Source organism: Stegodyphus dumicola, chromosome 3 (assembly GCF_044657685.1).
Source record: "Stegodyphus dumicola isolate Sdum_Otavi_A_Nest chromosome 3, ASM4465768v1".
Classification (NCBI taxonomy): domain Eukaryota; kingdom Metazoa; phylum Arthropoda; class Arachnida; order Araneae; family Eresidae; genus Stegodyphus; species Stegodyphus dumicola.
The window spans coordinates 11,202,756-11,225,285 of NC_140770.1; the positions used below are offsets into that span (position 1 = coordinate 11,202,756).

The 22,530-nt window shown below is 30.2% G+C and overlaps 1 protein-coding gene across 3 annotated transcripts in view; it reads right to left on the reverse strand.

Annotated features, from left to right (window-relative positions):
- The window catches only part of LOC118205437 (dual serine/threonine and tyrosine protein kinase-like), a 71,356-nt gene extending 50,522 nt beyond the window's left edge, over nucleotides 1–20,834 (reverse strand). For 2 of the 3 annotated variants that reach the window (XM_085812568.1, XM_085812567.1), the window contains exons 1-3: nucleotides 20,498–20,833; nucleotides 10,622–10,821; nucleotides 4,086–4,214 (exon numbers count right to left, since the gene is read on the reverse strand). In XM_085812568.1, the coding sequence (XP_085668694.1) occupies nucleotides 4,086–4,214; nucleotides 10,622–10,821; nucleotides 20,498–20,621 (453 nt within the window). In that variant the 5' untranslated portion in view covers nucleotides 20,622–20,833. Of the gene's footprint in view, nucleotides 1–4,085; nucleotides 4,215–10,621; nucleotides 10,822–20,497 lie in introns of all 3 variants that reach the window. The other variant, XM_085812566.1, reaches the window with a different exon arrangement.
- Nucleotides 20,835–22,530: the final 1,696 nt, after the last annotated feature.

A 22,530-nucleotide genomic window follows, 5' to 3' on the forward strand; every position in this document is an offset into this window, starting at 1 on the left:
AAATACTTATCATCATTAATAATACAAAAAAAATCAAACAACAAATAAAATACAAGAATATAAAATACTACAAAATTAAACTACATGTTTATGTGAAAGTACAGTAAAAAAAACTAAAATAATATGAAAATATACGCTTAAAAAAAAAATCTGATGTGTACACCACGACTTCCTTGTACGGAATATTAAATTATATGCATTTTTTCTTGCATTTTATTTAAACTTATTAGATTTAATTAAACCTACTTCGCTGAACAGCGCATAAACCACAATAGAATAAATGCATTCTTTAAAATTCACTTTGTTTACCATAGCGACACTCTGGCGCTAGGTTTACTTAACAGTATTATGGTTCATTCATATTATAACTCAGAATGCACAAAATGTATATCAATTAAAGAATTATCTAATCATTGCCACATGTTCTATTCAAATACTATAATAAAGCTAGAATGATGTACAAAAGAAATTAAGCAAATAAAACAAAAAAGAAACAGTTTTTCACAGACGATTGAGTATTTCTCATTTAATTAATTCAGTTCTCACTTCGCGAGAAGGCAAAAATACATAAAAACTCAAAATATTTATATTAAAAATTACGAAGTAAATCTCAAACGCTTATTTCCTCGGAAACATTCCAGAAAGAATTAAGCATGATTTAATTGCCAATAATAAATGAATGCGTTATCTTTGTTGTTGCGAAGCTAAGTTTCTCTAGATTGGCAACAAATCCACTAGTCTCCTGTTTCAAATGTAAACATCAATGGCCGCCATTAAAACAGGCTTAGCGGCAATTAAACAACTTTAAAATTGCTGATAATTCAAAAAATATTGCACACAGATTTACTAAAGGCATAAAATCCTTAACCGGAAGATAAAAATAATATAATTCAATCATTTTTAAAGAAAATAATGTACAATTTACAAACATATAAGAGTAAAGAAACTGAGATCACTGAGCCGGGTAATAGAGTGGATATATATATAAATATATTTATATACATTTGGTGCGGCTGATTGAAACCCAAATACGAGGTCCACATCTACATGTTATACTAGTCCTATATACAAAATTTGAACGTTCTGAGGCTACTGGTTTTTTAGTTATGCGAGATATGCACGTATGTACATACGTTCGTACAGACGCCACGAAAAATTCTCTTCAGAATTAATTTTAAAGCAGTTTTATAATTTTTTTGAAGGAAAAGAGTCTTTTATTCTGTCCTTACGTACAGATATCACGCAAAAACATCGTTGAATTGCATTCGATAGCGGTCAAAATGGATATTTTCGTTGAAATATGCTGCCTGAAACTTTTCGCGATTACAATACTTCCTTTTTACTTCGTACAAGGAAGTAACAAGAATATGTACTGCCAATACATAACGGTGCAACAACTACTAGCATTTCAACATTATCCCCTTCCCGACAGCATGTTGCTGAACTGAAAACCCACTGCAGATGGGTGTGTCATATATGCACTTTCAAAAATACATGTTCTTTTAGAATGTTTTTTATATCACTACATGGCGTTTCCTATCCATTACAGTTAGCTTATTTGAACATATAAATTGTTGACCTTGTGCCCGTGAAGTACTTTCTGGTGATTCATTTAGATGTACAAGTTGGTATAAAGTAAACAAAATCAAACTGACCCACAGTTGAGGCTTCAAGTGATATAAACATTGAATAATTTCTCATGCTTCAATTTTTTTTTTTTTTTTTTTTTTTTTTTTCTATAGGAAGATTTGGAGCGGAGCTGTGGTTTCCGGAACTCTGGTTTATATTCAGTTTGCATCTTCTTTAGATAGCAGACTAAATTTTTTGCATCAATTAAAAGAGTTAAACTAATAGTGTAATATCTAAGAGAAAGAAGTTTTTAATGAAAGAAGAGTATATTTGCATTGTAAAACCCATGAATGACCATTTCGACACCAAAGACTCTTTAGCGATTTCAATATGAAATTTTGTCAGAGACTGAACTGGAGTTTGTTTGGCTTCCACCTCACAATCCAGCAGAACAGAGGCTACTCCATCATGAACTCAATCTGTTAAGTAATTGAAGCCTTAATAATTTAGGGGAAATTGCAGAAGTAAACTTAATTCAAAGTTATAAGAATAAAAGAGAGTTTTTCACTTTTTTTTTAATAATTTGTTTGATGAACATAATAGTTGAAGAAACTAATAATTTCTAAGAAAAAAAGATGAGTGAAAAACCCATCTTCATCCAAAATCAACATTTTTTGTAGATGTGCCTAAAATGAGGGGATTCCTAGGATTCATTACAGTGGGTGATCGGTTAACGAACAGTTCGGACAGCGAACAAATCAGACAACAAACACTTTCACAAAAGATTTTTGTGTTCGAACAATGAACACACATTCAGATAATAAACTATAATGAATTCTAACGAACACTTCTCAGCTCTCGGATAAGGTGCAGTGTTGCCAAATCCAATGGACCAAAAATCGTTTTTCATCTCTCTTGAATTATGTTGCTTGTCTATTAAACTTCAAATTTCTATGTTGGATTCCCCCCCCCCTCCAATAGAATATTTATAGCCAAAGTAGACCATCAGTTTCGGTTTTGATTTCGTTCAAGTGATCAGGGAAACACCTCTGAAATTATGGATGAAATTTTGACAACTACTAGAGGTCTGGAATTGGAGGTGAACGAGGATTACATAGAAGAGCTCATAATGAAACATGAAGATGAACTGACAACACATCTCCAACAAATCTTGAATGAAGAACAACAAGAAACACAGCGAAATGTGTCTCCTTCTGAACAAGAGAAAGATGAAACAGGACCAATGCCGACATTTGCCATTAAAGACCTTTTGAAGAAGTGGGAGGATGTCAGAGCAATGGTCTTAAAATGTCACCCAAACCAAGCTGATGTCAGTAGGGTTGGGGACTTTTACAATGACAATGCTATTAACCACTGCCCGAAAATCCTGAAAAAAATAGAAAAGCAATCGACATTGAGCATGTTCTTTAACGCCTCATAAACAAAAAATGAAAAGGACTTATTAACCCCTTAACTGCCGCGGGCGTATTCATCCATAATTTCAGGGGTGTTTCCCTGATCACTTGAACGAAATCAAAACCGAAACTGATGGTCTACTCAGCCGATGCGTTAACTGCCCCAGATGCGCCCAGATGCGCAGCCGATGCGTTAACTTTGCGAATAATTTTAGGTGTAGCAGCGCAAAGCAAATGATAGCAGTTTGGAAGGACGTATATATACGCCTGGGGCAGTTAACGCATCGGCTGAGCAAGGCGTATATATACGCTCACGGCAGTTAAGGGGTTAATATGCAAGACTATAGGTATGTATTATTTTTTAATAAACTTACTAAGAAATTAAACACCTTTTTTTAAATTTAATTTTTAGGGTCACCAGAACAAATTAATCGATTTCACACAGAAAAAAAAAAAAAAATCTATGGTAAATCGATGATTGGTTAACGAACAATTCGGATCGTGAACATAGTCTTGTAACAGATTATGTTCATTAACCGATCACCCACTATATTCTGCTAGGACTAATTAAACAGTTCAACCTGAAAATGTGTTTCATAACTAATGAAAATGATAGCAACTAGATTATCACACACTGTCTCCTTTCTCAATGATTTATGCTATAATAATCATATATTTTATTATTTTTATGTATGTTTAGATATAGATTTAAATAAGTTTTTTACAACATTTCATCAAGATGAGTCAAATATTTTATTTGCATTTAGATTTTAATAAAAATTTTTCCAGAATCTCTTGATAGTTTGTATTTATGATTATATTACTGTTTGATAACATTACAGAAAAAATCAAAACAATTGATAAAAAAAATATTTTTAATGAATTTCTTTTAAAATCAAGCTTAACGACATGAAATCCCCAGTCTTGCAAGATCATACCACTACAGTAACATACCATCTCCAAGGTGAGTTGCACTAAGTGGCATGCCATCAGGCAAGAGCATTAAGAACTGATGAATGATACACCCATTGTAATATTGCTAGATATATGATACATCCATTGTAAAGGGGTTTAAAAAAAACATAACATAAGCATACATACTTTCAGTGCAAGATCCTCAATTGGAACAGTATGCCATTGTTGGTCATGAGAAACAAGATGTTCTAACAGTTCATAACTATTAGGAAGAGCTAAGGTAACTTGTGTCTGGACTCCATACATAAATCGTACCTTAAAGTGAACAAGAAAAACAAAGTTTTTTAACACATAATACAAAAAAGTAATAATAATAATAATTTACATAGAATTTTTTTATACAGTTAAGTAAATTTTTTATTTTTATAAATTAAGTAACATGTAAGGAAAAACATTCTATGTATCAATAGATTTAAAATAACAGTAATAAATTAAAAAATCATATTTATGTGGTAAAAATGTGATAGATTTAATCACATTATTAATTAATTTTACTTCCTGCAATAAAATCTACTTAATCTAATTAAACTAAAACACTAAGTAAATGGAGGTGCAAGCCAAAAAACATTTACTTTATTTTCATATTTCCCCTCATTTATAATGGCAAATTTTACCCTGCAAACAAATACTCATGGTAAATTTGTGAAATCAATAATCAATCAAAATAATCAATGGTGAAACTATGCAGCTAATCGTTAATATACATTTACTGATACTTATGTTTAAGGCAATAATTTTACTCTGGTGCAAGTTTCTGTAAATTTTGGGATTTTCTGAAATTTAGCAATTATGAAGTTTTTTCACAAATATCAAATAAGTAGACTAATTTGAGTTTTTTCCTTACTTTCTTTAATTTGTTTTATATTGCAAGATTAATTTTCATTTTTATAAAAAAAAATTTTAGGATTTATAGATACTTTCTGATTAATTGTACCTTCCCTTTCAACATGCGATAAAATATTGTATTTTTTGCATATTTTTTAATATAAATGCGACAATAGCCAACTGATGCATATGCATACCATAAACATGTTTGAACGCATAGGGATTTATATCTGTCATTTCACTAATCAGTATTCATGGCTGTAAATTATGTAAATATCAGCCACACAATTTGTTTTCCCTCATAAAATTTGTTTCCCAGAAATTACTTCTTTTCTTATTATTTATGAACAGACCAGTGCCCAAAAGCTGTAAAGAAAGCCAAACATATGTTTTTTACCATAAAAGATGTCACAGCTACGGCTCAGAATTAAAAAAGTATAAAATGAAATGCCAAATATAAAAAAATAAGTTGCCCAGCTTTACTTAAATGTGCTAAAAATTAAAAAATAAGTTCTTTAGCTATCATTATATTTTTTGTTATATGCAACTACAGTTAAAATCAGGTATACTAATAAGCAGACTGACAAAGATTAAGAATATGAATTTGCAATATGTGGACTATAACTTTTTTTTGGGGGGGGGGGTGTCCTAAAAAATTGCTGCTTTAATTTTATTCACTGGTAATCTTCACATAGTGATTTAACCTTGAATAATTTTCTTTATGCAGTAGAATAACAGTTATATATTAGGTAAAATTTCTCGGTACTTTTCCGTTTTGCCGGCGCCAATAATCGTACAACCGATGCCAAACGGAATATTCTCGCTGGTAACCTTTTACGCCTCATTTTCAAAACAAGTGGCAGCTTTTTCTCATCACATTGACTGTTTCTTTCAATACTGGCATATAATTACATAGAATTTTTATCAGATAGTACAGTTTTATGTCTAAGGCCATTTTTGGTAATTAAGTCAATTAGGATGCAATCACAGCGCTTACCCAAAGCCGAAAATATAGAAAAGGTACAGTCAAGGGTTAAATTCATCAATTCTAATGAGAATGCAGTAGCGAAGTAATGCACTGCAGTTTTACACAATTTCTGAGTAAGCTATTCATACGAATTGAAATATTTCTTGCATTTAAACTTGTATTCAAAATTAAGATTTAACTTCAAATTAATGTAGATAATTACTGAGAGAATTAGCTTTTTGTAGAGTAGTTTGCGTGAGATGAGATCGCTTGGGGTCACGCGATATGAACCGGCGAAGCAGGATGTTGAACCATGAAAGCATAGTAAATTCTTAAATTAATGTCTTTTTAGAAATTTATTGTCTTTATTTATTGGCTATTTATAAAATTTTAAGTGATATTAAAATGTTTATGCCTTCAAAATAAAAAATTCTTAGAACTAAAATTTTTTAAATATTTTTTATGTGTATACTGTATGTTATCGCCAATAAAGTCTGCTTGGCGAGATTTGCGCCGGCGAAATGGAAAAGTACCAATTTCTCTTTAACAGTGAAGCAAACAGTATCAAAACTATTCAGATTTGTCATATTAAGTAAATTGTTATAAGTGATATACAAGAAAATGTCATAGAAAATGAAATTGAATCACTGTACATTAAGGAAATGCAAAGAAATGCCAATGCTGAATAATATATATTTTGAAAATTAAAAAACATAACATCAATTAAAAGAATGCTAAAAAAGAATGAAGGCGCCATTAATGTAATGTAAACATATCAATAAGGATAAAAAAAAGTATTACAGGTGTAAGGAACAAAACCTATTTTTCAGAAAAAAAAAATATATATTAAATACAAAAAACAAATGGTAAAATCAAATAAAAACTATGTATAATAAATTTTCATGAGTTTATTAAACCTTCAAATTATTAAAATACCGACTTATGAATTTTTTGCCTTCTCATTTGTATAATACTTTTCATTTTTTTAGGCATTCAATAATTAAAGCAAGTATGCACATCTAAATTAATTAAAGTGGATGATGAACCTGTTCAGTTAAATTTTAAAACTTGAAAACTATTTGCTTTTCAGTGAAAGCAGGAATTACAAGAAAGAGATTTCAGCTTGAAAATTAGCAAATGAATACAGATTTTTTAAATTTTTCTTACTAGAGGATGTTATTATTGAACAATATCATTGGCTGGCTATTAATGGTAATAGACTATATGGGATGGGAAGATTTCACCATTTCCTAAAGTAAATATTATGATTTTCATAATATTTCACTTGAGTAAAGGCCACTTATTTACAGAGAAATATGTTGCAGTTTTAAAGACCTTAAACACACACATACACAGACTTATTTTAAAATATATATATGGCAAGATTTTAAAGGTTGATAGAGGGGACTGAAATAAGATTTTGTAATGGAAAGTACATACGGAAACAGGAAGTACAGGCATCTGGTAAATAGTAGGTAACAGCGTTCTGTTGGCATAAATCATTATTCCCAATGTGAATTTCATCTGGACACTTTATTTCAATTAAAGATAGTAAATGTCTTTGCATTTTATTATATTTTCTCAAGCATATTAACTTCATCAGAATGATTTCGATTAAATCATCTAAATTTATGCTGCAAGTTCAAATATTCTATCGAGATTAAGAAATGTGCATGAATTCTTACTGTTAAATAATAAATCGAAAAAAGGGCCTAACTGCTGCCTATGCCCACATGATTCAGAGCTGCACATCTTGTTGATAAAAAATTCATCTCAAATTTTTGTCTGATAAAAAAAAATACAAGGAAAGTGATTTATGTGGAGCCTAGAAAGAACCTGCACCTAGGGTTTCTAACTAAGTTAATCATAGTCTGATAAGTAATAATTAACATTGTCCAAAATGATATGTTAAAGATGTCATATGCATTACTCTGGTTACAGACAGCAATAGGATGTAAAAAATTTCCTTCAAAAAACTTTCTTGTATCCATCTTTCTTATATTTATAGCACCAAAATTTGAATATATAAGCTAAACTATTATGAGTCATAAAAGTTCATCTTAGAACGAATGATTGAAAAACAAAAATGAAAAGCACTAATTTTAAATAAATTTTCCTTATGTAGAAGACAATAGAATATGCAAGGAGGTAAGCACAAGCAGGAAGAGGGGATAAGTGATTTGCACTGAGCAGATGACCCCTTCTTTTAACTGACTGGTTGCCACAAAGCTTTGAGCCCCACGTGCAAGTGTTTTTTGAAAGATTCAATGATTATACTTTACAACATTTTTTTTAATTATTTAACATTCAGCACTTTGATAAACTTAAAGAACTATAATGACTTAAATTATGAATTGAATCGCAACAATTTTCTTTTCCCTTTCTATTCAATCCAAGAAGGAGATCAAAGACAAATATCATCATAGTTTTTTACAAAGAAGCCTCCCTTTAGCCCCAGAATATTAAAAAATCATACTCATCTGCCCAATGAAAGGGCAAAAAGGGAATGTCTGTTTATATGAAATCCCTACAACTAACAACCAGATACCTGTTACAGATTTATGTCCTTTAAGATGAGCATAAACAAAAGGCTGCCATGGTCCTCAGTGGCCGGTCGGCAGTTACTTATCCGTATGCCCGCCTGTAAGAATCTTTGGGGTTGAGAAAAAATTTAAATTGTTGGCCCAGAAGTTTTCCACAAAAAGGGGAGGGGGAATGCAAACTGTTCGCCAAATTCGATTGGTTAAAACATTTTTTTTTTTTTTTTTTTTTTTTTTTTTAATGCTGTTTAGAGAGGTGCAAATACATTCCTCTGCAGATCCCTGGCTGCTCCATTCAACCAATGCAAAGCTTTATATACATAATACATATAATAGTATTAAATTACTTCTATGAAAGAATCTTCATCAGACTTGCTTCATTAAAGAATTCTGAAGGAAAGTAAGAGTGGAGAAAAACTGTTTAAAATAAATAATTCTAGAATTTTTTATTATTATTATTATTTCAAAAGAACTTTTATATATAAATAGCCTGTCCAGAAAGTTTATGGATAAATGTCCAAAATTATATGTGGCTTTATTGAAGTACATCAATATAGTAAATTTCAAAACAATATTCTCAGCATATCAGTACTTACCCTAACACAATCTCCATTAGAAGCAATATTGCAAATATATCCAAAAGGTCCTTCAATCACTGCATTACTTTACCTTCACATTTTTTCCTTTTCCCAAACATTGCAATACCATTCTCATTTTTGGATTAGAAAAAAATCACAAGATGACACATTGAGGAAACAGAGGAAGTATTCTACAATGATTTTCCCATTTCTGATTTTTTGACTAAAATCAGGTGAATAATTCTCAAACAATCATTCTAACAATTTGTTGTCAACCAAGCTATATTCTAGCCAAAGTGCATCAGAGCCCTAAATAAGAAGGATCCAGTACATCTTTTATGGAATTGAACAACAATTTCAGTAGAAATTGGATCTCGAAAATTTTATTTTTAGCAATAAAATTATATTCAAAATGACTTATTAGATTTATTAAAATTAGAGATAAAGTTTTAAAAAAAATCTGAAAGGTTTCAGAGTTTAAATTACGTCCAAAGGGGTGTTTTTTTAACATTCTGTGTGTTACCTTTACTTATTAAATATCCTGTTCTTTGCACCTAAACCATAAAATTCAGTTCAAGATCAATAATCGCAAAATAATTTTAAATTGAGCATATCTTTAGTATTTCCGATACACAGTCTCGCACGCTGGAGATAAAAATGTTTTTTTCTGTGCAGTGTTGCCATTGCTCGCTTTGAAATCGTAGAGTTTGTTAATAAAAAATTCATTAAAGTTTTACAAAATATGAAATCGATAATGAAACAAATTTCAAATTTGGGCCTTCAGATGCCCATATTCTCAATAGGATTACGTCATTCAAAATCGGATTGCTCTAGATACCATTGTTTTATCACAATGCGAAAAACATACATACATTTATACAGATTCTTCATTATTTAATTTCTTCAAATATAATACAGGGCGATAATATTTGGTAGCAACAGTCTGAAAAGTTAAATGGACATTCAGAGTGATTCAACGCAAAATCGCAAAACAAAAACAATAGTCCCTCAGGGACAAAGCCCCTTTGGACTAATAATCTAATATATAAATATTTATTAGATTAAATTATATTTCAAATCACTTAAGAAATTTCAATATATTTCTTTAATTATTACTCACTTTAATCATTAATTATTTTAATGATTAATGATTTTATTTATTTATTTCTTCTTGTTCCTCTTTCCTGAGGGTCTATGGTAGGGCTCCGGCTCTTCTAATTTTAGAAATTAAGCCCTGAGCAAAATTATCTTATATAGTACATAAAAATAGCTATCTGGCACTAATAAAAAATAACAGAAAGAAGAAAAAAATGGTGGGTTTGGAAGCTGAGAAATTATTGAGAATATGTGGCACCTTTAATGTATGTTTTCGTTATAATAGAAATGTTTTTAAACTACTCAGTGGCAACAGTAATCTTAAATATAATATCTGCCTTTTGAAAAGCAGTTTTATTTTTGCTGCTAAATAATAATATACTTATTTATAAATACTTATCCTAAAACTAAAGGAATGAAATGTAATCATAAAATTAATGCTGCCCTATCAAATTAAGATAATCTACATTAGCATGTTTTTCCCCTTATGGAAATAGTCCCTTATGCTTTTCCATCATTGATTATCTGCCTATTTTCTTTTTCAGAAAATCCAAAGTGAAAGGATTTACCAGAAAAAAGTAAAAAGATTTTAAAAATAAACACCTGATTATAAGTAATATGTTATTGACCATTTAAGAAACAAAGAATTTTCCTCACCATACGCCAAGATAATTTGGGATTTTCACTTTCAGCATCATGAGGCTCAGTGGGCAGTATTTTCTGTCCAAATAATTCATTTGCTATAGCTGCCTTTGCCCAACAGTCTTGTCCTAGGATAGTAATGCCAATTGCACTGTAGATGATATCATTTACTGCTTGCTCAGCTTCAAGTTTTAACTGGATACTTAGTATCTGTTCTAAAATTCAATAGTATAAATTAAAACATAGTAAAATGTCTATTATAAAATTTACTTTTTATCCCCATACAAAATATATTATAATTTAAAGTTCTGACATACATAAAAAAATGTAATGCTTGCATTTTAATAGTTCATTATTTTAATAATAAATCAAATAAATTAGTAATAAAAGAAATAACTCTTATTTTCATGTTCCTTCCAACATCATTTTAAAAATTAGCAGGGTAGCACTGAATTAATACAAACAGTTTAATTAGCATTAATTAGTTTTATTAGCATTAATAGTAGCACTGAATTAATACAAACAGTGTCTTTTGAAATTAATATCTGCCTTTCATATTGTAAAAAAATCATAACATATCATCATTAGTTTCTATAAATTAAATTAAAAAGCTTCTAAAACATGCATTTGAAAAAGAACTTGAATATAGAAATTCATCATTCTTATATTTAAATGTGGAACAAGTTTGATAACTTGTACTTGATAAAATAAAATATCTGATAAGTCAAACTAAAAAACAACAAAAATGAACGTCAACTATTATTGATGACTGATGTAAACTATTACTGATGATTATTTGAATTTTTAGCTCAAAATGTTTATTAAATGAACTATTTTTGGATTATGTCAAAATTTTCTTCTTTTCTTTATGGATAATTTAAAATTTTTTATTATCTTAAAAATTTTAATTTATCTTAAAAACATGAATGGCACAACCTAAGTCTCATTTGCACAATTCATAAATGCAACGTGATTTGCTTTCTGATGGTTTTAAGTGTCGTTTAGTTGCTCCTGTTAGCAACTGCTCTCCCTTTATGTGCAGTTAAAAGTGCCCTTTAAAAAATATCATAATTTATTTTGAAAATGCAATTTATATTTTTATTTCAAATAAAGTAATACCTTGAAATAAATTGTTTCACACAGCATATTTCTATTCTGTGCTTTAAAATATTCAACATGTAATGAAACTTAGGTAACCAATTCTAAAACAACTTCTATTTCTAACATAATATATAATAGTGATACAGGATATCAATGACAGTATTGTTTCCTAATAAGACCATCTCCACAGAAAACCAAAATCTTCTGAAAGCATATGCAGTTATTTTAGGGAACTATATTTTAAAAAAATCAGAAGATATATAAAATACAACTTTTAGTGTTGGTTACATTAATATTTTCATGCAATATTTATTAAATACAAATAAAACATTTTACAAAATTTCATTAACATTTTGAGTCTATTTTGTCTTCTAATTTGATTTTGATGTCATATGCTGTGCCATTTCCATCAGATGCATATGATGTCATGCTATCATTACTTTAAGTAACACTTGTCTAATGATGTTCTATTACATAATTGAAAACCTTAATGAATTCCTTTTTTAATTTTAGCAATGCTTTATTATTTCTTTAATAATTTTCATCAATAATATTTCCTGTATATATGTTTCCACTGTTTTCAATACATTTTATAGCAGCAATTTATTTGTTCTTTATATAAGAAGAAAACAAAAAACTAATTCCATGTGAAACACAATTAAAAAAATTCCTGAAATGAACAAGTTAAAAAAAAAATTACACTGAAAAGTGATAAATTAACAGTAAAAAACTTTTTAACTAATCTAAATTATACTGATAAATGCATTAAAATAATAAAAATAATCACTTTCACTAACAATTATGAATTTTGAAACAATCTTGCCAAAAAGAAATTCAAACGAAATAAATGCAATAATTTTTAGATGTTATTTCTATGCTAAAAGATTTACTGCTGCTTCAAATTCTGTCAATATACTAATACTATTCTTACATTTGACACCATGGTTTTATACTCACTTTTATACATTAATAAGCCAAAATATTATGACCATCCTTGTATTTTTCAATGAACTCATCTGGATAACAAGGAGGACATGTGAATGGTCGATGGTCATGACATGTTAAGTGGAATGGTATTTAACTGCTGCTGGAGAAAGTAAGGCATCATTCTTGCACTTACTTTTGCGAGTGAAGGGAAAGTTTCCTGATCTAAGAGAATTTGACAGAGAGCCGATTGTAATGGCCCAAAGACTCGAAATGAGTATTTCCACAACTGCACGACTAGTAGGTTGTTCATGATCTGCCATTGTTAATATTTATACAAAGTGGATAAATGATGGTGAAACCAGCAGTAAATGCCAAGGTATTGAATGTCCATATGTCAGCAAAGAAAAAACACATCGAAGACCATCCCGTTTTGTACAGTAAAATTGGCGCCAGACAATGGTTCAGCTGATGGCCCAATTCAGTGTAGATCCAAATGCAAGTGTTTCAAAATGTACAGTTCAGCAGACATTGCTGGATATGGGACTGTGCAGCACAGCAGATGACTCACTTGTGTGCCTCTGTTGACCAAGCAATCATTGTCAACTATGCCTATAGTAGGCCTGAGAACATCAAAACTGGACCATGGATGAGTGGAACACAGTTGCCTCGTCAGATGATTCATGGTTTCTTATTTATCATGTCAATGGTCAAGGCAGCGTACACCCTCTTCCAGGTGAACAGTTGCTCTCCCCCCCCTCCCTGTACAACAGGTCATACAGAGGCTGGTGGTGAGAGGGAAATGCTAAAACAGACCATGAAAGCTGAGGACCATCTGAACATAACTTTGGATCAGTTGCACCCTTACATGGAGTCTGTCTTCCCAACTAGAAATGGAATCTTGCAGCAGGACAACACTGCATGTCACAAGGCTCGAATTGTGTTCTAGTGATTTGAAGAGCATATGGATGAATTCCCATTAATGTCCTGGCCATCTAACTCAATCTTAACCTGATAGAACACATTTGGGATGTCATGGAGCGACAGCTCACAGAACAAACACCAACATGTCAGAATATCTCGAATTTTCATGATCGTTGCTTACACTTTTGGTACAACCTGTCTCCAGTCTTGTGGTATCTATGCCAAGATGAGTTGCAGCTGTTTTGTGGGCCAAAAGTCACGTAATGTGTTATGAAGTAGGTTGTCAATAATGCTATAGATCAGTGGTTCCCAAATTGGTCCCTACTGAGCCCCAGGGGTGCCCAGTATCATTCAGGAGGTCCGTGCAAAGTAAAATTGATTTGCGGGTCCCTGAACAACATCAGGGGATCAACGCAAGGTGTAATATAAATAATAAAATTGTGATCCATTTTTATTATTATGGAAATTAAAAGAAATAACAATTAACAAAATAGTAGCAATTTTTACATCCTGAGTAAAATAAAAATATAGGTGAGTGTTTAAAATGTAGTATGTTTCTTAATAATGAGCATTATGTAATATCTTTTGTGAATGAACATTAACAAAACTTATTTCCACTGATTTGTCACTTAGAGTAACAGTGGTGTGTATAACTTGTTTTAATGTTATTACTAAAACTTAGTTATTGTTCAATTTACTTCAATAAATTTAAGCTTTCAATTTCCATCAACATGCTAACAATATAAAAAAAATGAAATAACAATTAAAAAAAACTGAGATAATACCTCAAAATGAAAATTTAAAAAAAAAAATCCACCAACACATGCCTAAGATTTAATAGTTTTAGATGGTGCTAGCTGCTTAAGTTAATAACAAAAATGGCACAGTGCAAGACAGATTTATACAGAGAAGCAATAACGCTGCTATATGCCGTAACCTGTCTACAATATAAACATAAACTATAAAAGAGTTGTACATCTAATCAACAATTTAGTTCTATGTTATGCTGATACAAAGTGTATAAACAAATTTTCCCTGTCTTGGACAAAAATAAGTTTTGTATTGTTAGTTGAAAGTTTTGGTATAGTTGCATTTTTTGTATTGTTACACATATAGTGTATTCTTGTTACATATGCATACTTGAATAAAACTGATCTCTTTTAAAAAAATTATATATCATATTTTTCAAATAGCCCTTAACTAACATTTAGGGATTACTATTTTTTTATTAAAAACCTAGAAAGAGATCGTAAGTTTTTTTTTTTTTTTTTTTTTTTTTTAATACAGATGTTTTTTGAAAGAAGTTAACTATTGAGAATTGTATTTTATTCAAAAACTACATGAAATTTTATCCCTCTGTCAAATAATTAATTCAAAAGGGCTTTGCTACAGCATTCCATTGCAAACATTAATAATAATTAAAAGCTTTTTGTTGCAAATAAGACATTTGATATACAAATTTTCTCATATCCTTTTTTGCCCTTATTAACAGATAACAGTATGAGTGAGCCGAAGAAAAAATGCCGGCTGAATATTTGGAAGTACAGCTTTATTTCATCATCAGGAAATAGTACTTTACATCTCTGTCTACTACGTAATAAAACTATGCCAAATGATTCAATGAAACCTTCCAAGCTCGAGAAACATTTAATAAAAAACGCATAACAACAACAAAACAAAAACAAAAAAAAAAAAAAAAAAAAAGAGGATTTAATGTTTTTTAAAACAGTCAAAGAAAAATATCTGAAAACACCATCACTGCAAAAACTCGTAGGGACAACATCTAAGAGAAATGATGATGGACTGTGTGCTTCTTATAACATTTCTTTATTGATTGCAAAGTCTGGAAAGTGAGGTAATACGCATTGTGCTGCTTTCGACACTATAAAAAGAATTCCACTGAGTAATAAATACAGTACAAAGGAGGACTGACGAAAGGGCTCAATGCATAGAAAATTATTTATGCGAGTACTTAAAAACATCTCAACTTTCTATACAGCTTGACGAGTCCACTTTACCAGGAAATGAAGTTTTACTTTTAGCTTATGTAAGATTTGTAAAAGAAGAAAAGTTTTGCCAAGAATTGCTATTTGCTAAATTTTTGGAAATCAATACGAAAGGTGAAATGTTACTTACTGAATTAAAAGGATTTTTCAATGCAAAAGCTACACATTTAACTAGGAAGATACTGAGGCTTTCTGGCATACTAAAACAAGCTAAGTTGTACCGAAGGTATTTTCAATACACTGTGTCATTCATCGGCATCATTTAGTCGCAAAAAAGGTTAGTGAACATTTGCGTGGGTCACTAGATTATGTCATTAGAGCAGTTAATAAAATCAAAAGGAATGCCTTCAATGAGAGATTATTTGCTCAACTTCATTTGGAAAATGATGAAGGATAATATTGTTTATTACATCACACAGAAATACGTTGGTTATCTAAAAGTGCTTGTTTAAATCAATTTTATTCGCTCTTTGATTCAATGTTGAGATTCCTAAAAAGCAAAGAAAATGATTTGTGACACAATTTTAATTAACACAAAAAAATGACATAGCCTATATGATTGATTTATTTGAAAAATTTAACAAAGCTAATTTGAAACTACAAGGTGACGAATTAAATTTAATCAAAACTAAAAGCATAATATCTGCGTTTGCTGCGAAACTTTTTCTGTACAAACAAAACTTAGGAAGAGGAGGATGATCTCAGTTTCCAAATCCTTTGAAATTGCAAAATAGAGAAACACCTAACAGCTCTTCATGCAGACCTGAACTAAACATTTAAAGACATTCTTTATTTGGATATTCCCAACTGAGTGTTGAAACCTTTTGCATGGAAACAAACTCAGATCCCAAACACAGAATAATCCATACTAATTACAGGAGTAGCTTATTGAAATATCACAAATGAGAAACTTAAAACAATGTTTGAACAAGGATACACAAATTCTGGTTACAAAAACAGATCCCAATTTTATGTCTTGTATTATGGGTTATTGTACAAAAGTTGTTGACTGCTTTCCTGTCTTCTTATATGGTAGAATGGATTCAGTGCTGTTATGAACCTCATCATATTTAAAAAAAAAAAAAAAAAAAAATCTGACTAGAAATTTTTGCATTTGCTACTCACATTGAGCCGGACATAAATACACTCATAGCATCTCATCAAGCTCATCCAAGTCATTATTTTTTTTTATTATTTTAAACAAAGGTTAGAATTCCAATAAATACTTCAACAATTTTTTTTTAATTTATAATTTTTATACTATGAATTTATGTAGCTTTTTCACTTGGAGGTCAGTGGGCACGTTTTGACTATAAAAAGGGGTCCATGGGTCAAAAAAGTTTGGAAACCACAGTTATAGATCTTCAACGCATAACCAAGAATACTGATGCTTTAACCCAGTGTTTTCAAACGTGGGGGCACATGCCCCACAGAAATGCCTAAAGAAAAATATTTTAAACTATGAACTAACATATACCAAGTGACAAAAATCTCATGATAGGATAAAACCAGTTATGTCCTTCAGGTGGTTAAAGCAATTATATTCATACAATTCCAAAGAGTTATTATTAAACTGGTTTAACTTTTAAAAAATATTAAGATTCTAATCATCACAAAATGTGTAAATTTCACCAACTAAGGTAACCAATCTCATTAAGCAACATAAACACAAAAAATTTAGAATTTTTTATGAAATTAACAAAAAGGTTAACATGTAAACTAAGCACAAACTAATATTTATTAAATAATTTTATTTAAAATACAAAACTGAGTAAATATTCTGTACTATAATCTAACAAAGTATATCTATATTTAAATTTATTTTTTAGTGACAAAAATTAGCATTTTATATAATTAAGAAATTTCATTCTAATTTGCTAAATAAACATTAATAAAAACTTACATCATGATGAAAGTTTCTTGGAAGTGTTTTTTTTTCCCTTACTTGAATAATACTATTATGAAGAGTTACTGTTAAATGTTTCCCTTACTTGAGAATTACTTTTAAGAACATTTCTACTATGGATGAGAAACAGATGAAACCTGTACTCATTAAGAGTGAAATTATATATACAGTCAAAAGTCGTTATTCCGGACTCGTCGGGACTTCGCCGATTCCGGATTCTCGATCTTTCCGGATTATAGATCATCAGTTTAAATCTCGTAAGATGGCATGCAGAAATTCTAAAATTAAAAATATGAAACCTTAATTTATGAAATAAAAAACAATTATGATCTAAAGGGTATCAAAATTTACAAAAAAAAAAAAGCTTAATACAAGTATTTATTTGTTTACTTTATTAAACATTTCTTTCAATGTAAGTTGTTTAAGTTGCTTCGTTTTATGTGATAATACTTTCTCTTTAATTATATAAACAGACATAATTTCTTGTTCAGTTACAAAGTTCCGCTGTTCAAGTCCCGTAATTGCTGTGCCGAGAATACCGACTAACTTGTCAATCGAAATTTTTTCATTTTCACTAACCTCTCTGTCACCTTCTTCATGTCTTTATCCATTTTTTGCAGCAATTCCACATTTTGTTTGATGGACATCGAAACATACTTTCGTTTTGTAGATCCTTTGGGAGCTCCAGCATCGGAAATTCTATTTGACATAATCGAAAGTTCAAGTTTACTTTTATAAAATTGTTCTTACAGTCTGCAAAAAATAATAAGCCGGATTCAATTCGATGATTAAGGAACAATGCAATAATCAACATTAACTGAAATAGATAATTAGATCATTTTAGCTTATACCGTCCGTTATACATAAAACGCGCATGCGAAAACGTATTCTGCGCTTGCGCACACGCATATGCGCAGTCGTAAAGGTCTTAACGCCTATGCGCATGTGTCAACGCGGCGCCTATGCGCAGAAAGTTTTTAGCTTTCAGGTCCGGATTATAGATCATTCTGGATTATGGGTGTCCGAATTAACGACTTTTGACTGTACTTTTTTTTTTGTTGTTCTTGTTCTGTTATCTATCCTACTTTGCATATGTTAAATATATTATAAAAGTAAAAATACTTCAATACAAATTTATTAAATACATAGGATTAGAAATACCCTTCATGAGACAGCTATTTGTAACTCAACATATGTAAATTGTACCTTAAACAGTTGATTTTACACACATATCTTATTAACAAAAATTTCAGTTTGACAAATTTAATCTGTTACAGCTGATTTTAGACTTTTATCATAAACCTTACCTTAAACAGTTGATTTTAGACACATATCTTATTAACAAAATTTCAGTTTGACTAATTTAATCTGTTTGAAATAAACTGAAAAATGGTAATATTAACATGTTTAACATTTAAAAAATATATATTTTGATAACAGATATTATTCATTTTACGAAATATACTTCTTTTTCATCTATATATAGATTGTGTTCAGATCAAATCAAAAATAATCTAATTTTCTGTATTTGAGACAAAATTTTGTATCTCTGACATATTAAAAAATATGCAATATTCTGTAATTTCAGTACCAAAACATTGTTATACTTTTTTAATATGATTTTAAAAAATCTCTTTTCAATTAACTTGTTTTCATTTGAACACTTTAATATATCTCAAATCAGGATACCTGTTTTTGGCATCACTATTAAAACAAATTTCAAATGTTATGAGAAATTCAAAACAGTGCAGTGACATATATAGTGAATAAGTGCATGTGTGTGTGTATGCATTAATATATCACTCCCCCATTTCCTGATTATTTAAATATCATAATCAGTATAGTGACTCCATTCATATTTAAACAGTGTGCAGGAAGAGAAATTTTTATACTGCCATAAAGATATATGTAATTGCAAATGTGTCTGAATTTTAAGATTTACAGAAAACTCAGAAATCATGAATTGCTTACTTTTAAGGTACCAAATAGCACTACATATTGATAATCTCGTAATCCTGAAGAATACCATAATGAAAATGCCAAATAAACAATGCACTACAAATTAATTGGTTTTTGTAGTTGAGCTATGCATACATAATCTCTGTATTCAGGAGTGGTAGCAAAAATAATGAATGTTTAAATCGACATAAAAAATTAACAATGTAGAAATTTGAATATTTTCAGGTAAATTTTAAAAATAAATCCCATTTAACTAACCAAATAATCCAAAGAGTATAGTTACAGTAAAAAGAAATTTAAAAAAAGAAAAGAATTAAAAGGAAAAAAAAAATTAAGCTCTTATGGCATTCTTAAGCACTCCTCTATGTACTTTTAAAAAGATATTTTTCGACACTACAGTATTAAAAAAAATATCATGAAATACGGTAAACGCAAAATTATATAAGACACATAATGAATACAGCAGAAATTAGGACTTTCAAAATAACCCCACTTTGCAATGTTGGGATAATACAAAAGTGATGCGGCAAATTAAAATAATTATCCGGCTTATGTAAACAGAGATCAGCACATGCACCTGTAGCTGCTCTGAAAAACACCTGACGTAGGAAGTAACTTTACTGAAAAACTTCAAATTTCATGCACTTGTTTTACGACATTCTTGCTTTTTACAGAATACGTACGGCAGAAAAGCATAACGATTCCAGATTTCATAAATTCAGCATGAGGATTTGCATCATACATGCTTCGTAAGTCGAACAAATCCAATATAAACACAATATCTACACAAAATTATACGTGCCATTCCATGGTTGAGAATTTATCAGAGCTGGTACTTGTTTACAAATTGCTAACAATTGTTTGCTTGAAAAACTTACGTCTCATCAAAATAAGTAATAATTATGTATTTATATTTATCGAATTTACACATTTATTTATGAAAACTTCTGACAATCCATAGAATTTCATCAATCTACGCACGGAAATAAATACGCGGATGGAGGAAAACATTGCATAAATCAAATACCAGCTACGTTTCTCATATTGGTTTCTTTTTGGCATATTATTTACCTTCATTAAAGTATCCACTTTTCTCTATGTCTTCAAGAGATTGTTTTGTGTCGCGTAATATACGCCTGAGCTGTCGGCAATGATTTCTGAACTTCGAAATTTCATACGGAAGGCTTGCTGCCATATTAATGTGTTTACATGAACATAGAGCGGGAAACACAATTTAGATTTTGACAACTGTCAGAACAATGGAGTATCCGATGATAATACAAAATTCAAGGCACAAAATTCAGATCCACAGCGATTTTAAATTCCAGCATCCCATTATCTACACTCAACCCAGAAGAGAATAAAAAACACTGTCCTGCAATAAATTATCAGCTGGAAGACTGCTTTTGCATTTATGAAACGGTTTGCGGTTATGCGATAATATATGAAAAAAAAAAACATATTTCCAAAGCGCCAATTTCCTGAAATTTTAAATTTCGTCTCAATGTAATTTTTCATGCAATAATTAAGGAAAAGTTTTTTAAGATGCAAAATTATTCCCCAAAAAGAGGAAAATATTCCGAAAATATGTAGAAAAAAAGAAAAAGAAAGAAAGAAAAAGAAAATAAAGTAATAATAATTACACTTTATAAATAAATGGCATAAGTAATAACTTTCAAAGTAAATAGGGCATATGATAGGCTTTAGAAAAACCTGCTATAGTAAAAACTGATTATTGTTTTCCCTTAGCAAAACAGACAGAGTTACTTTTTAGGTCTACTTTTTATATGGCCACTTTGCACATTAGCTTCAGATTCACAGTTTTTAATACCGTATTAACCATCGTCATTATAGTATTGCTCATCGTCGGATTGGTGAGGTATCGCTCATCGTCGGAAGAAAACCACACAGCATATAATGCAAAAATACAAAACGGGAGTTAGAGTGAAGTTAAAAAGTCTCATCATCAAAAATATTCCCCAAATTTAATTCAACTTTTTACAAATCCATTTAATTGTCACAGTTGTCAACTTCTTCCACAATTCATCTTTCTTCATATCTTTCTCTATCAATCTTTGAATTACGTCAGCACATTCACCACAAAAACTTCTAATTTTAGATTGTCATTAAGCATTTGTTGACCATTGTGATACTTCTTTGACGAAATGAAGCAATTCCAATGATGGAACACAGCAATAACTTTTATTTAACACTCAAAAAAATGGCGACATACAAACAAGAAGAAGAAAACATATTCTAACATTTAAAAATAAATTACATTCTTCGTGCGAGAGTCGCACGTGGCACTCGAGTCTGGTTTCGAATATTGCCATTCACAAATAACTTAATGTTCATCTATTTAAATTATTTAAACTACAAGATTTTAATACTATTTAAAGCTGTTACAACCTCTCCCCCAACGGAGAGACTTTTTCCGAAGGGAAAAGTTCTGTAAAATTTGACAGTTTAATAAGCTCGGCTTGCTCATTTGCTTAAAGAGCAAAGGTTATTTCTCTTATAAATTTCTAAATTTCAGGCCAAAAAATTTTAAGTTTTAAACAATACTTTTACACTACATTTAAAAAGAAAGAAATGGAGAACGTTCAAATACATTAGTTGAGCATACATTAAACAATAAAATTAATTCTAAACGTGGTTACATACACTAAGAGTTACATTACTTAATTCTACTCAGAACATCTACGTTCTTGTGCAAAGATCCTTTGCGATGAATGACCTTAAAATTATAAGGTTGTAATGAGAGTGCCCAGCGCATCAATCTAGAGTTACATTTGGCGTTGGATTGTAGCCAGACCAAAGGATTATGATCAGTTTGAATCAAGAATTCTTGCTGACCATCCAGATAAAAATGCAGTTTCTTGATAGCGTAGATGATAGCAGCGCACTCCTTTTCAGTAGTACAATAATTCTTTTCAAACTTAGTAAATTTTTTGCTTATATACAAGATAGGATGTTCACGTTGTTCATCATCTAATTGGCATAGTACTATACCCATGCCATTGTCTGAGGCATCGGTTTGTATAATAAACCTTTTATCAAAATCGGGAGCATACAGAATTGGTTTCTTGCATAGCAACTCTTTT